At 31.3% G+C, this 17,155-nt stretch overlaps 3 protein-coding genes and 1 long non-coding RNA gene across 4 annotated transcripts; 1 reads left to right on the top strand and 3 right to left on the bottom strand.

The window, feature by feature from the left end:
• On the bottom strand, positions 403-1,055 carry LOC109363498 (aquaporin TIP1-3-like). Its single transcript, XM_019609763.1, has 2 exons — positions 968-1,055; positions 403-599 (listed from the first exon to the last, which is right to left on the bottom strand). Exons 1-2 carry the CDS (start codon positions 1,053-1,055, stop codon positions 403-405), a joined length of 285 nt encoding a protein of 94 aa, XP_019465308.1.
• Positions 2,342-3,887, bottom strand: LOC109363443. Its single transcript, XR_002109492.1, has 4 exons — positions 3,822-3,887; positions 3,697-3,739; positions 2,462-2,715; positions 2,342-2,421 (listed from the first exon to the last, which is right to left on the bottom strand). It is a non-coding gene; the product is annotated as an uncharacterized LOC109363443 (long non-coding RNA).
• On the top strand, positions 11,758-13,401 carry LOC109325543. Its single transcript, XM_019557966.1, has 2 exons — positions 11,758-11,838; positions 12,468-13,401. Exons 1-2 carry the CDS (start codon positions 11,809-11,811, stop codon positions 13,257-13,259), a joined length of 822 nt encoding a protein of 273 aa, XP_019413511.1. The 5' UTR covers positions 11,758-11,808; the 3' UTR covers positions 13,260-13,401.
• LOC109325544 (60S ribosomal protein L23a-1) lies at positions 15,094-16,834 on the bottom strand. Its single transcript, XM_019557967.1, has 4 exons — positions 16,816-16,834; positions 16,677-16,713; positions 16,158-16,521; positions 15,094-15,387 (listed from the first exon to the last, which is right to left on the bottom strand). The coding sequence occupies exons 2-4, from the start codon at positions 16,690-16,692 to the stop codon at positions 15,303-15,305; spliced, it is 465 nt and encodes a 154-aa protein (XP_019413512.1). The 5' UTR covers positions 16,693-16,713; positions 16,816-16,834; the 3' UTR covers positions 15,094-15,302.

Genomic DNA, 17,155 nt, shown 5'->3' on the forward strand with positions numbered 1-17,155 from the left:
GGAAGGATTTGGTCATTTGTATAACAGTGGCTGCAGTATTTATAACAGATTTCTACCCTGTGGATTTTGCATTGATTTATACACAAACTTGAATTGGTTAAGAATGTAAACTCATTTACAATTTGGGCTACTTCATTCTTATTCTGAAAGAATGCATTTAGAGTTATTTGTTAATATCACTATTTTCTTCTACATGATTATTATCATGACATGTAAGGACAATTACTTGAAACTTGCAAGTTTAGATGTTATGAGCATTACTTAAAAACCACTCGCGGGTTCATTCAAATGATCAATGATAAAGTTGTCATCATTGAATTTAGAATCAAGTAAAATATATGTGAAGTGTTATACCAGTCCACCAGTGGCAAATTTATGGAGCAAGAAATCAACCAGAGCCACCTAACTGAGCAATCCAGTATAAAATTGTTCCGAATAAGGTAATGTGACCACCAGAGATATGGCAGCAGGGTTGACGTGCCCACGGCCACAGGAGATGTTAGCGCCAATAGAGACAGCCACAAAACGAGCAAACACGTGAGACAGTGATGCTGCTACTAGCCCAGCTTGTGTTGCTGAACCATTGTTTTTGAGCTTGTCTGCAAAAAACATTACATACAAGGGTTCGTGAAGTTACTGCCAGGTTCAAAACTATAAATGGGAAAACCAGTAATACTTTAATTCTATATTTGAAATTGATACCATCAGCTAATTTGGTTTCCGACTGTTGACATTACCAATCAGTTTGGTCCCTTAAGACAAATTTATAAGGCTCTCACAGACTAAATTGGTGGACAATTTCTGAAGTCAAATACTAAATTAACATTTTTGTAATTGATTAAAAGTGTCATTGTGAGAGACCAAATTGATGTTTTACTCTTGAAAAATTCAAACAGGAAGTTGGGCAAATTATAGGGCTGTATATATGCCATGCCCGAAACCTTCCCCTGCAAAGACAAAGATTAGCATTGTGATAACTCAGCTATGGCAGCCTTAAGAGCATTAGCTTTGCTGAACTCAGAAGGATTTCCATCGGAAATTCTAGAATCTGGCATCTTTTTCCTTTGCTCTAAGGTTCAGAGTTTAGGAAAATAATTATGTTACCTTAGCTAAGCTTCTTGCTCTAACCTTTGCTCATATGCTGCTTATATAGTAAGAACTTTCTGATGCAGTTGTTAACGTTGTTTAACTTGTAGTGACAACACAAACGGCCACATGCGAAAAGTTAGGGCAGGAAATGAACTAAACCGAGTCGAATAAGAGCTCAGATTGATTCAGCTTGAAACTCAACTCAAGTTCGATACGAGTTATTTTTTTAGCTCGAGTTCGGCTCAGTTCGAATTGGTTTATGTGGACAACTCAAACAATTAATTAATTTTTAAAAAATATTGCAAAAAGTTATATATATATATAAAATAATGCATCAATCAAGCATAAAAAATAGTTTATATACATATATATAATTGAAGTCAACTTATGATCCTAGCAAGAAGAACTATATCCAACTCAAGTTCGGCTCGTTTATTTAATTTACTAACCAAGTTAAATTACCGAGTTGAAGGAAAAGTGGGGTGGGGATGTAAGGGGCGTCCAATTTAGATCCGAGCCGCTAATAAAACAACCAAGTGCTATTCATATGTATTGTCCACGAACCAAGAACCACAAGTATTTCCAAAGAGTCGTGTATTATTGCCTCATCCCAATTTTAGCTTTGTCTGGCATGAGGTGAGGCAGGGTTATACCGTTAGCTATACAGCTATAATCTCATAACTTTCAATTTAAAATTCAGGTTATAAGACATATCATTATTCTTACCGCAATGTCCTCTCAATGGCACAAATTACAAACAAAATGGTCAGTAGCCTTTCCACTTCGCAACTGATAACTTATTTGTTTTTGCAGTGGGGATTCAAAACCAGTTTGCCCCAAAGCTACAAGCTATAGCTTTCACCAGAAGGATGTCTGAACATGGCAAGGGATTGAAAACCACGTTTTTATTCGAATGGCCCTTTTTATATCTGCTGCAAAAATATTGTTTGAAAAATATTTTTTTATAGCAAAGAAGCTAACTCAGTGGGAATGGAATATGAAAAAACTAAGCTCGTAGATTGAAAAAGTATTTCATAAAATCATTGGGAAAGGTTATAAGTGTCTTGATGTTGTATCAAAATAAAAACGCCCAAAGATAGTTCATTGTTAACAAGTATACCCGTACTAAAGAACACCGTTCATTGGCTTCTGTAAAACGAAATGACCTATAAAATGCCACAGAAATACATACGTTGAATCATAAACCCACGTGAAGTACACTGCAATTAGTGTACAGAACTTCGGAAGCATTACTTCAATGAAACAGACGCTTAATGTGAAAACATATCCTTGCTAGATGAATGACAAACAACTGGTTTGCACCATATATATCTTAACTGAGAAGTAAACCCAAATGTAAATTATTGAATACATCTATTTTCCCAAGGTTATGGTTGATGAATACAAAAAGAAAAACTCCAAGTATCACAATAAAGCAATAGCTGCTTAACTTGGATTTTTCAAGCAGATTTAAGTAAACAACCAAAGCTGGAAATGAGAACATGGAGAGAGTATATATCATCTCTTTTCGGTTATTACAATCCATAGAATCTAAAGAAGCAATGGTATCCTGACACACCTAATACAAAGTGCAAGACCATTGCGATGCCATCGCTCAGAAGTTACCTGGAAAATACACAAATAACACAACATCCTATTATCAGATTCCATAAAATTAGAGTCATGCCTACGAATGTGCGATAGATGAATATAAATAATACACACAGTTGGGTGCTGTAGAAAATACAGTGTTAAATCAAAGAAAATGATTAGTTGTTATTCATACTTTCTCAATTCAAGTGATAGTAATTAGTGGTGTTGTTGGTAATCTACATAGTAGATATGCAAATTGATCAATTTAATTGTGAAATTGTAATCTGCAACTGATTTGTCAGTATAACACCACAAAACAAAATGCAACAACAACAATTTCTTGATGTTTAGACCATGATTTTGCTTAGTATAATCTCATATCTTCAAAGCTAAGACACTAATCTATGAAACCAAAAAGTTATTATAATTTGACTTTTGTGTGAACTGTGAACTTTAATTAGGATAAGGTAAGTTAAATAGTATTATATATTTTGCTTCAACCGACACACCAATTATATTCTTGTCCTGAATATTAGGCTAGAATGAAAATCAAGTTATCACAATTTAACTACATAAAGAATGGTAATGAAGTGAAAATAGAGACCTATGTTACTTGATATTGCTAAGTGGTCAATAATGAAGAATCAAATAATAAAATAACGCTTCAAGTAACATTATCTTCCATACAAATTCAACCGACCAAAATGAGTTTATTGCACTACGTACAACTTCGATATGCAGAAAACAGAAGCTGTAGTGACCTAGTCGATTGCTCACACACAAAAAATACAGCTACAAACCAAAATTAATCTAAATAAATAAATAAATCCAGACTTATCATTTCCAATTACACGAAAAACCCCCGGAGATTGCACAAGATAAATCTATCGATATCAAATCCGTTAAATTTCCAACAATCATAAACATAAGAAGTACATTCATATCAAATAAACACAAATTAAATGTTTTAAACTTTTAAAAATAATAATAAAAAATTAGTGAGACGAGCGTTACCTCTTGTGCTCTTGAACGAACTTAGAGTTCTTAGCATCTTCATCTGCATAGAAAAAACAAAAATCGGAAGTGAATTAAGATTCAGATAAAAATAAAAATAAAAATGATCGGTGAGGTAGTTATACCAGTAAGGCCAAGAGATAACTTGGTAATTATGGTTCCGGTGACTGCGAAACCAACGAGGAAAGGCCAAGTCCGGTTCCATTCTCGCTTGAAGAAAATTGGCCACGGATCAAACTTACGCATTTTCTTCTTCTCCTCCTTTCTTCCTTTCCACAACGATATGCCCCGAATTTTTCACTCAATATGGTGGCAGTGGCTTTCTCCACCTTCATCGACCCAAATTTTATGGGCTTGAAAATAAGGCCCGGTTATCGGAACATATTTAATGGGCCTGAACTTGCAACTCTGGGTGTATAACAATATGACATCATGAATTCGCGATGAAAATATATGAAATACCCTTTATCATATATGGAGATTAAATACAGGCAAATAAATAATAGGATTTTCATATGTATTATATTCTGGCAATATAAATGTTTTTTTATATTGTCAGCAAATCATTCATCAATCTAATTATCATTAATTTTAACTTTCAAACAAAAGTAATATAAATCAACGATGAATGATGTGTTGACAGTATAATTTTTTTTACAATGAATCCATAAGTAAGATATATAAGTGTATTATACAATCTTAGTGTAAAGTTTATATATGTACTCTATTACTCTTTTGTATTATTTATATATTTAAAAGTTAATAATATTAAATATGAGTAATCGAACAATGTAAAAACGGTTAAATATTTTACCTCAAAATATATTGCTTAAAGTTCACGGAATGTAATGGGCTATACAGATCCATAGCAAAGTCCAACCATAACTCTTTTTTAGTAGTAAATTTTGTATAAATAAATACAATTCTGTGAGAGTTTTTGTCTGATATATATATTATTAGGGTTGACTCTTGATGTTTAATCAACTTAACACAAATTAAGCTGCGTAGGCACAAGTTAGCAGGTAACGTGGAACAAGAACAACGGTTTTGATGAGCAAGCATTTTTGTTGGAGATTTTGGCAGTATTGTTTGTGGAGTGCTTAACCCAAGCTAATCTTGGCTCGGAAAACCATGCCAGCCATAGGCCTTTACATGTAAGTCAAAGAGTTGCATAGCTTAATATTATTAAACAAAACTTTGTAGATTCAATGTCTAGCCCATATTATTATTAACATCTATTTCTTAATTTAGACTCTCAAGTTGTGTTATACAAAAAAGAGTTTAAAGTTTTGAGTTCATCCAAAAAAAGGTATTCCTTTCAATTTTATCAGAAGGGTATTTCCCTCTCAACGTGATCTTTATGATTATGAATTTATCATCACTTTGATTTTATATGTTCTAAATCAATTATTATAGGTATCCCTTTTATACGATTAATAATGCCAAGAAACATAGTTTAATATTTATGCACTTACATTGCCATGATTCTTTATATTATCAATACATAATCTACCATTATTCAAATGTTAATTATCATAAATTCTTAACTAAAGTAATACAAATAAATGATATATTATAAAATATTCACATTGTACATTGTTGATGCATAAATATTAAAGTGATATTTTTATAGCATGTATCCATGTAAATGTTGAGCCTTCAATTAATTAATTATAAAATTAATAGATATATGAATTATATTACATGCATATGATTAAGAAATACAATACGATTATATGATTAAAAATAAAAATATTCCTTAATCAGGATCTATATGAGTATCTATTACAATTCTCTTAACCGTATTGCAAGATAAAAGGTTTGCATGTGGTTTACTACACGATGAAAACTCAAGTGTCATCAAAGGCTTATGTCTACCTTAGACAAGGATCACTTGTCCCCAAAATTTTCTGTCCTCATGTCCTACATCAATCAAAGTTTACGAAATTATATTAAAATATTAATTTCTGTTTTTATAGTTTTTCTTTTAAAATAAATAGAGTTTTCTCATTGGCTTCATACAACAAATGAGACATGAATGAAAACATATGATTCTCATCCTGGGAGATCTCCTGGTACCTAGTGGTGTCCCAATGGTATACTAAGCCAATTAAAATAAGTTACTTAATTGAAAAAAAAGTTATAAAATACATAAATTAATATTTTATATTATTTTGAGAAATATTATTGGTTAGGAACATGATCTTTTATGGATAGAGGACCTTGTCCTCCCATCTCACCTAATCTCCGGATGAGGATCACTTGTCCCACTTTTGATGTCTCATTGTGTCCCAAGCTAATAGAGAGTTGCCACATATTTAAAAAGAAAAAGCATAAAAGCAAAAAATATTTTTATATTATTTGATGAAATTTGATTGGCTTGAAACACGAAGACGTGAATATTTAGGGACAGAGAATCTCTATTCCCTAATCTCCATGTGGGCTTCCACAAACGGACAATCTCATAGGTCCGTTGCCACACTCCTCAGCTCTCACTTTTTAATATAAAGATAACTTCCATTCCATTTTACGGCCAAAAATCAAAAGGACAATGCCACATACCAATCAAATATATAATTTGCAGGCAATGTGGGGGAGTTCATTATTGAAACAATAATAACCAAAAATTATTTCTACTAGGGTCAGCTGATTTTATTAAGTATTCATAGAACCGAAAGATTAATGTGAATCCTAATGAACCTCAATCCAACTTACTTTATAACAAAATAGTCATGTCACTTAAGTGTTTATAAAGCATATGAGGAAGCCATGAAAGGGATATATAATATTTAGTGTATGGTGTTACATACTATATATATTTTATCTGTACAAGTTGATAAATATAACATGTCTACGCTTTCTGGTTTTAAATGATTGAATTGACAGGTTAAGTCGTTACCAGTTAGTAGCTAAAGAGGTAACAAGTTACTGCTAGGGCCCCCTTTGTATGCTTACTCTTCAACATCTACCTAAAAGTCCTCATTAATCGTGGGTTAACACGCAATATACTAGCAATTGAAAGCTACTGCTTAATAGATGCAATTGCTTGGTAACCCTTGTATTTTCAGTTCATTTCAATCTATAGCATATTAAATGAATTCAACTTTGAAACTAGGAATTACCCATGTTTTTGTATGTTATGTACAATAGGATTGCATAAGTATAACCTTTACGAGTTCCATTGTTACATGGGTATGAGAAGAGTGAAAAGTCATAAGTGAGACACCATGTCTTGAACCAAAACTTTAAGGCATTAGTCTCATTAGTTTTTCCTTCTTATAAACTCTTTCATTCCTCCCTGCATATTCAATGTGAGACTTCACACTTGAATAAATCCAACAACTATTACAAAATAATACAATAAATTTTAATGATAATTAGCATATGATTAAAACAGAATAAAATAGAGAGCATATATAAGAGCAAGTAAGGATGTGAGCAAAATAAGCTTTTATCCTGTATAGGTTTTGGTGGATAATGATAACATTTATAGTAATATGGTGGATTGTTGTTGTTCATATGTGAGAATATAACGAGAAAATTGCACTATAATAACTGTATATTATTAATATGAATATTTATATGTTGTTATTATATCATTCATCATTAACTTGAATTACTTTTTTTAAGAGTCAATAATAATATATAAATAATGAATGATAAAATGACAACAATATATATATATATATATATTTCATACATTATTAATACATATATTTTTTTTCATCATATTATATATATATATATATATTATATTATATTATGCTCGTCAAAAACTCTGGATTATTAGAAAATATGATAGATTATCCTATCATCTATTATATCCTAGCCACCAAAAAAACTCTAAAGTTAGCTTACATGTATAATGAGACACAAACACGCATGTGTTGAGCCGCTAGGTACATTGTATTTAGTTGTTACGTGTCTTATTACGTCTTTAATTTTAATTAATTTAAGGCTTTAAGCACCTTTGTCGTATGCAAGCTTTGCTCTACCTGTTTTGTATTTGTATGTTTCATCCTTTAAGCAAAATTAAGAAACTACAAACGCGGTTACATTGGAAGTATTAGCTCATTAAGACTCTAATTAAGTAATTAACATTTATTCATTAAATATATTTTTCTTATTTTTAAATCCTTAATTACCATATTTTAGAATCAAACAAAACTTGAACATGTTGATCATATTTTCTGAGTAGACGCGACATGTTTTTGATCTTGTTCTTCTTAACCCACTATCGTTTTCCTCATGTGAATTTCTAGCTAAGTAATTGCGATAAATTGGAAAAAACATTTTGAGATAAGGATATAGCTGCAACACGTTTTGAGATAGACGTCAACTCATTGAATCAAATGTTAATCTTGGCTTTGTTCAACTTTGAAATTTTGATCCTGAAAATACATCACGGATTAAAAATATATATCAATTGAGTGAGTGAATTTGTGTACGAGCTTTAATTACCTCATATATTTCTAGAGGCAAATTAATGAGAGAGATAAAGTTTTAAATACAATTAATTACTATATTATAGAAATTATGTTAGTCATGAAGGCACTTATTTTATTATAATGTTTAAAAAGAATTCACTTGCCTTTAGATCCTATCTTTATTATAAAGTTTAAATTTTTTAAAGAAATGTAAACTATTATTGATAAATAATATTGAAATAAAAGTTTAAAATATAAGCATTGTCATTGTAATGTTTTTTACACTGTCAATATATTATTCACAATCAATTTTTATTACTTTTGTTTGAGAGTCAATTATAACTAATATTTGAATGGTGAATAATTTGCTTATAGTATAAAAAACACTTACAATATATAATGTATACATATTAAATCATTGAAATTATGGACGGGATATTCAATAAATCAAGGTGTAGTGTATTTAATATCTTAATAAAAAATTATATTTATTTCTTATATTAAAAAAAATAAGAAATATCAATCTTTTATCCCTATTATCACCAATATTATATCATTCTTTAACTGGGTATTATATTTTGAAACGACAAAATATAGTTGTGTGCCGAAAAAGCTTGTCGGGAATAAAGAAAATAATCTGACTTCATCCAAATACTTCATCCACGTTCGTTGTCCTAATTTCATGAGAAATGATGGGACATGTTAGATTGCAATTCGTCACTTCATACATATATTTACAATATTATTCACAATCTAAGTGTGTAAAAGAAAAAATGACTTCAAATTATTTGATAAAATTAAGTAAGTATTTTTTGAATGGTAAAGTTATGTAACTATAAAAATAATAGGTATATATATATACATATATAATTATGCCCATAGAGCAATAAAGTGGTATGGAGTGTTTAGGGTGAAAGATTTAAAGAATGAAATAAAAAATATCATAGATTCAAATATCACTTATAATAAAATACTAAGATAGTCTATACAAAATAATAATTAGTAGCACCATTTTTTTTCATGATAGCATCAAATGGTTTGAAAACCTGACTTTTTTGCAACTTCTTTTTGTTTTGTTTGGCATTTTCTAAACAGAGAAAGTATAACGAAAATGCAGCGACAAAAGGGGCGGTACTATGTTTCCTTCTCCCATGTTCTTTAATTTAATATGATATAATAGAGTTATAATTAAACAGAACATTTGCTTACATGTGAAGTTAACAATAGATACAGAATAAGGGGTAGGAAAAACATGTGAAGTAAAGTATTATATGATACAATTCTGTTTTATTGGGCAGTTCACAACGCAATCTAGTATTGCAACTCTAAGATAATGTAAGAAATTGGGTCTAGCCATCGTGTGATATAAAAATATGTACAAACATCATTTTTAAAAGTAGACAAATAAATACATAAAGTTAAGTAAAAATATAAACAAACAAAAAGAATATATTCCCTTACTTAAATTTGGCAGTTTATGAGTAAGGCATGACACTTTCTTTTTATTGATAACATTATATATTTAGCTTCTAAAAAGTGGAGTTTAAAGAATAAAGTGCAAATATAGTCATTGATTGAAAAAATAACTATTAAAAATATGATAAAAAACGCATACAAATAAAAAACTATTAAACTGTCCAAATCTCAACCATTAATTTTGGATTAAGGATTATATTTCTGCATTATTTTACCATTTAAAATACACTATTCACAAGTGAATTTCTAATATTTTTGGCAAAGGGAAACTTAGGCCAGTTAAGTTCTTGTGTGCACAAAGGTCGGAAATTCTCACGCTAACAAAGTGAACTCATTTTATTCAATGTATAATCTATATCAAATTCTTTAAAAGTGTGATATATTTTATTCTTAATTTCGTGAAGAAAATTAATTTATTATACATATCTTCCTTATAATACTTGACTTTTAAATATTTTCATTTATTTATTTCATCTGATTTTAGATTACTTATTATTTTGAATGAACATTCATTTTTAACATGTATCTTTAACCAGGAAAATCACAATTATTTTTCTTTGCTTTAGGTGCTCCTCACCAAATAACAAATGTTGAATTATGTTATGTGTCTAACAACATTATTTTTTAATTTCGCAATCACCCCAACCACAAATACCATACCACCACAATTATTATGAAGAAAATTATATGATCTATTAAATCAAAGAGTTAATTACATTGACACCCTCCGAGTTTTAGTAAAATTACACAAATCACCTCTCACTTTTCTACACATACATAAACCTCCCATAGTTTTTATACTTTCATTGCATTGACCACCCCTACATGAGAAATAAGTGTAAGATTTTAAACAAAAAATGTGATAAATGCAATTAAGTTAAACAAAATATGGTATATTGTGAGGAAAAATCCAAATAATATACAAATTAATGTATCTTTATTATTTTGGTTACAAAATGCATCAACAATTCTAAAAAGATATTGTTTAAATCGCTATTATACTATATCGTAACGAACCAAAAATAATAAAGAGGTATCAACTCATATATTATTTGGACTTATCTCCACAATATATCATGTTTTGTTTAACTTAATTGCATTTATCACATTTTTTGTTCACAAAATTACACTTATTTCTCATACAGGGGTGGTCAGTGTAATGAAAGTATAAAAAATGAGGGGTTTGTGTAGGTGTAGAAAAGCGATGAGTGATTTGTGTAATTTCACTAAAACTCAGGGAGTATCATTGTAATTTACTCTAAATCAAATGATGCAGGTATACCTTTGATCTAGTAGTGTAAGGACCAACTATATCTTTAAGATGATCAAAATGTTAAATGTTCAATTCTTGAGAGCAATATTTGTTTGGATGGACATATATTCATCCCAAAAGAGATTATTTTCTTAACTAAAAGAGTGAGGAAATACCCTTGGTAGTACAGAAAAATGGTACAAGTATAAGAAATTTTCCAATTCTAACCTAAGTCATAAATACCCGCTAGTTAAAAATTAAAAAGAATTTCAATCAAGCAAAATAGTGAATATGTTACAAACAATACACATTAGCTAGTTATGAATTGATTTAATTATGAAGCCAAATTTCGAGTCAAAATTTGAATTAGCCATACACAATAAATAAATCAGAAAAACTTTATAAATTTTAAATAAGTATTTTTCATTTACCTAGAAAATAAAAATTTAAATATACATATACCGCACGGACTAAAAACTAATTTGCATATAAAGTCCCCGTCTATATATCTAGGTAATGTAGATATAAGGTGAGATTATTTAAGGAAAGTTTATATGGATTAAATCGTTGACCAAAGACATTAAGTTAAAAGGGACACAGTTCCTGCAAAAGTGGGAGGATTTCAGGGATTTCTAAATCATGCATCATAGAGTATAAAATCACAATCCTAATTAATTTCTTCTACAAGGAAAGTTTTGGCATTCTTTGATTTTCATTAAAGTCATTGATAGTGACTCACTTTCTGGAATTTTGTGGGCAACCCATGATTTTCTACCACTCTTCCCTCCTTATACCTTAGTCTCTCTACCCTTCTCATTGTGTCCTATGTGCAAAACTTTTCTCTATAAATAAGAGATAGTATACTTAAAACTATAGTTTATTCTATTTCGCCTATACATTTATACTTTATTTTCCAATATTGTGTTTTCCTTTGCTCTCAAATAGAAGGTGGAAACAATGGATGAATCTGTAATCATTTACCCTCAGGTAGGTTGCTCCATCATACTTCATATCTTTTTTCTTCTTCTATTCCATCCTGAACTAAAATTCTATAAATCTCTCTTCTAGTTACCATTTTGCATTAATGTTTTCACTGAATCAATAACTTCTTTCATTTATTTTTTGGTTTTTTGATTAATACTATTCCTTATGGGGATAAAGTTTTGGTTAGCTTTGTACACCAAGTGATTTATTCCTTCTTCAGTTCAAGTTACATTTCTTAGGAATCCTAACTCATTATATAATATGTGTTTGTTCTTTCAAAGTTTGAAATTTTTGTTGAACCTAATGCACTTAGCATGCAATGCCTAATTCATGACAATGAGAATCTTTGATAATCCAAAAGCAAAGCCGGTGTCAAACCTTACTTTAAGGTGAAAAGCATAAATCATGCACCAGATTGATCCTGTGTATTCGCACCAAAACTTGTCGCTTTCTCTATGTTTACATAATATTCTGCTCAAAGTTCACCCCTAGTTTATTAACATTCACTTGCTTGCATTGAATTCATGATCAATATGCATTAACCTCTGCATTTTATGTGGTTTCTTTACTTCCTTATTACTACAGTTTCTCACAAAAAAATCCTATTGATCTTACCTTGTTTAACTTTGCAGAGTGAAGAAGAGTTGACCCATAAGCTAGTGAATGTGACACTTGAACTTGAAACCATGAAGAATGTGAAGGATGAATTGTTTGATTCACTGATGCTGGCATATAGAGAGAGGGATGAAGCAAGAGCTGAGCTTCAGAAACTAATGAACAAACCAATGCCCTCTATCACAAATCATTTGCAAAACATATTTGGCAGTGTCCAACATGAAAACCATTCCATGTTCCCTATTATGGCAAAAGCAAACTCAAGCATTACAGAATCTAATACCCTCTCTCATGGTTCCCCCACTGTTGATTCATTTTTTGACACAGTTTCTTCTCCTGAGTTTTCAAACATCACAAACAACAACTTAAGTTATAGTTATCTTAGTCAGAATTTGGTTCAAGACTTCAATAATATTTCAGCATCTCATGATGCTGCAAATGCAATTATTGATTCTATTTCCAAAGTAAGACCCTTGCCTCAAAAGGGTAAACTAGTTCAGGCTGTGATTGATGCTGGTCCATTGCTTCAGAATGTTCTCCTTGCAGGTCCTATTCCTACTTGGATAAACCCTCCTCCTTTGCAACACATCAAAATTCCTCCTTTAACCATCAAAGAATATGATATCTCTAGCAATAATATACCCACATATCTGAAACCAAAGCTTCCATCAAATGCTACCTTTTCAACCACATCATGTTCAAGTTCAATGCTCAATTTTGCTGGTCACCACTCTAGCTCTTTCAACAATGAATGGAACTTGACTTCTAGCTCTTGTGTTCAGTTAAGGAAGCGGCAAAGGCATCAGTGATTTTGATGAAAATTTCATTTCCTAGTATTCCTTTTTTCCCAGTGTAAATGAAGTTAGAGCAATTGGTGTTAAATTGCACAGATAACCAGCCTTTCTGGTTTTAGTTGAAAATGTTGGATATTTGAGTCTTTTCTCTTAACTTGCAAGTTTTGGAAATAATTTGAAAAGTCTTATTTGTGAGTTCATCCACATTATTCACTCTTAATGTCAGTCTTATTTATAGATCAAACTTGTTAGAGAAAAATCTGATAAACCCATGCAAATGGAAAATACTAGAGGTTATTATCCTGTGCTTTATCATATTTATACCAACCATGATCACGGGCAAATTCTAGATATGATGATCCTTATGTACAGCTACAAAGTGGCAGATTAGAAATCTCTGTTGTACAATACTCTTACCATATCCAAGTTTAAGAATGAGGGAGAACAGAAGCCAATTAACATTTACTGTGCAATTTGACAGTTTGCAGAACAATAGCTAAAAGATCTTCCAAACCGCTGCCACGGCTTCCATGCTTCTTTTCCTCTCTACAGATCTTAATGTCTTATCCATGCTTTCATACACATCGCACATGCTTGTTAATTTTGAAATGCAATCACCAAAGCTACCGAGTAGCCCAACCATATTATATATATTGCTAGACTACTATTACAATTTATAATACCTATACTTTTATTTCACTAACAATACTGAGTTTTTCTCCATATGGGTTTTCTTGATCTCCCTATATTTACTCATCCAGTAAAACAATCTCATATATGCTCCATGAGTCTATTCTCTTGTCAATATTTTATCACCCAATATTCAATGTCATGCTCTCCTACAACATTACAGGTCTTAGTAGTCATGCTGTAAATAATTTCCTCAATCAATTTCTCCATAATCTTGCATGGATTAACCCTTTCTATTGACTTGTAGTTTGGTATGATTATATGATCCTCAAACTTTTACCTCAACAATAATTTTATTTGTATTTTCCTAAACTTACACTCCAATTTATGTACGAAATCCATGTTCTTATAGAGCTTGTCTACACATTTCCACCACTGCATTTAATCGCTCTTCAAGTCTCCCATTAAGCTTGTGATAAGCACATCTAATATCAAGGTATATATAGACGCCATGAGAAAGTATAACCTCCTTCAATGTCTTTCCATATACAATAATAACTTCGACTGGGGAGGAAGGGTATATTTTTTATTTCTTTTTATATACTATAATCAGTGATGTTGGAACCGGACCGGACCGGACGGTCCGACCGCTGACCGGACTTGAAAACGGCTCTGGTTTGCCGTCTTAACCGAATGAGAGTTGGACCGCTTTGAACCGGAAAAAATCCGGTCCGACCATGTTAAACCCGGTTAAACCGGATTAACCCAGGAAGTAAACTGGACGGCTCACTTAAAAATAAAATAAAAATGGGACAATGTTCTAATATTTTGTTTTACTACGGTCCAAAAAAAGATAAAGAGGTATTATTTCAATATAATTATACATAATTATTAATTATATAAAGTTTTACATTTATATATAACTATATATTTATAAATAAAAATTATTAATTATGTACGAAATCACCCGGTCAGACCGGACGGTTTAACCGTTTAAACCAGTTAAACCTAATACGGGACCTCTGCCGGTTTGACGTCCGGCTCGGGTTTCACAACACTGACTATAATAATAAGATATATTAACTAATTATAAATGTTAACAAACATTTCTAGTACAACCATTGTTCACCACGCATAAGCAGATTCTTGCAAAATCGAAGTGCTGGTGGTTTTGCTCGTTAACCAAACATTCAAGGACTTGCGTAATCACTATAAATTAAAGAAATTATAAGGTGGCTATTTCAATCATTAATTTAAATAAATTTGAAGTTAAAATTGAAAGAAGGTCTGATAAATAACAGATTAAACAAATACACCAAATAACAGCACAAAACACAGAAGTATTTGTTTAAAAAAGTTTTCATCAAAATTACCCAGTACTGCCTAACACCTAATAGAAAATTGACCCTGGTGAATCCAGACACCACCTTAGATAATGCCAATCTTGTTTGCTACATCCAAAGCATCATAATCCGGAGTCAACCTGACATAGGCCTTCTTGGTGCCATCAGGCCTGCAGCAGAATAATTCAAATCAAAAAATTGCAACATGCCTCACAAGCCAACTGAACCATACTTAATAGATTCCATTAGCACATTGTAAATGGAAATGCCACATTTAAAACAATTTTGTGCTTAACGCTAGCATTCACAGGATCCGTACCAAAACATGACATCCAGATTCGATAAATAACATGGTCAACCTTAGCAATGTTTGGCTATTAAATGATAGGTGAAATGGAATGGAATGGAACGGAACAATGACAAAGATACTAAGACTGTTGATTGGATATTATATAATGAATGGAGCAGATAATAACTTGGTTTCATCAAAATTTTATCCAATAACCACAAACAAGGAGGATGAAACTATAGGCATTTGATGGTATGTTACCCATTTCATCAAGTTTCATTCCATTCCATTTCATCATATTTTAAATAATCCAAACAACAATAATATAGAGTTTCATTCCACCCCACTTCATTCATTTCCATCAATCAAACATAGCCTCTTTCATTGTAAAATTGCACCAAACTAGCAATAATGCATGTAACTATAATTCAAAAGTCAAAACAACCCAGAAAACAAAAACACCCAAAATGGGTATGTAAAAGGTTAAAAGCATAGACGGATACATAACTACAGATTATCTCATATACCATATACCATGTATCAACATATCAAAACCATGAATTAACATGAAATGAATATGACTACCACTTTACCATTGTGATTAGCAAATAATAAGGATTATTAAAAGAATGAGACTACATATTGACTGACCTGATCAAGGTGTTAACCTTCTTGGCCTGGATGTCATACATTTTCTTAACAGCATCCTTAATCTTCTTCTTGTCGGCACGAAGGTCAACAATGAAGACCAAAGTGTTATTGTCTTCAATCTTCTTCATCGCAGACTCAGTGGTAAGAGGGAACTTCAGAATCTGATAATGATCAAGCTTGTTCCTAGGTGTAGCACTAATGCGAGGATATTTGGGGTTCCTATCCTTTGTCAATGTCTTAGGCCTATGAAAGGTAACCTTAGTACGGATTTTCTTCGCTTTCTTCTTGAATGTAGGGCCTGATTTCACTGCTTTCGCAGTTTTCAAGGCCTGTGCCTTTGGATCACCCTTCTTAGAACTATCAACTGAGTCCACACAAACAATAATTAAATGAAAACCCTACATTAATTCATTTTCAATAAAATTCAAGTAAAACATTCTGCTAATGTTTTTTCTCCATTAATTCAGTTCAAAACTAATCCATCATATTGAAACGGTAATCTGAAAAAGAATAACATACCTTTAGCGGGAGCCATAGGAGAAGATGTGAAATGTGGCTGTAAAACAAAAATAAAAGTAAATTATAAACCGAATCGAATGAAACTAAGGAATAAGCATAGGAGATAGATATATAGGAAAAAATGGTAGCAGTGAGATACCTGAAGAGGCAGAAGGTGAAATTAGGGTTTGGGGTTTGAGTTCATCTATATATGTATACACAAAATGACCAAAATATCCTATTAATGCTGTAAACGGACCGAGCTTGTTCAATGGAATCTGTTTTGAGATCTTGTGAAAGCCCAAGCCCAATACGCACGTGACAAACCAATTGCATTTTTGACTTGAATCCCAGTACATAAATAAATTTTTAAATAAAACCATGATATCAATAACTCTCTCTTTATAAACATCACAAACAACCTCTATATTTTTTTGGGAAATTACAAAATATTAGTTCACAACTCTTGTACACATGATATGCCACATGTACTACAAAGT

The sequence above is a fragment of the Lupinus angustifolius genome, chromosome LG13 (assembly GCF_001865875.1).
Source record: "Lupinus angustifolius cultivar Tanjil chromosome LG13, LupAngTanjil_v1.0, whole genome shotgun sequence".
In the NCBI taxonomy this organism is placed as follows: domain Eukaryota; kingdom Viridiplantae; phylum Streptophyta; class Magnoliopsida; order Fabales; family Fabaceae; genus Lupinus; species Lupinus angustifolius.

What these genes read in the sequence shown, in the direction of transcription:
- LOC109363498 (XM_019609763.1), bottom strand. Translation starts at nt 1,055, where the DNA reads ATGCCAGATTCTAGAATTTCCGATGGAAATCCTTCTGAGTTCAGCAAA. An exon ending in CATAGCTGAGTTATCACAAT is followed by an intron (nt 600 to 967) that starts GCTAATCTTTGT and finishes TGTTTTTTGCAG; the next exon opens with ACAAGCTCAAAAACAATGGT.
- LOC109325543 (XM_019557966.1), top strand. Translation starts at nt 11,809, where the DNA reads ATGGATGAATCTGTAATCATTTACCCTCAG. An exon ending in CTGTAATCATTTACCCTCAG is followed by an intron (nt 11,839 to 12,467) that starts GTAGGTTGCTCC and finishes TTAACTTTGCAG; the next exon opens with AGTGAAGAAGAGTTGACCCA.
- LOC109325544 (XM_019557967.1), bottom strand. An exon ending in AAGGTTAACACCTTGATCAG is followed by an intron (nt 15,388 to 16,157) that starts GTCAGTCAATAT and finishes ATTCTGCTGCAG; the next exon opens with GCCTGATGGCACCAAGAAGG.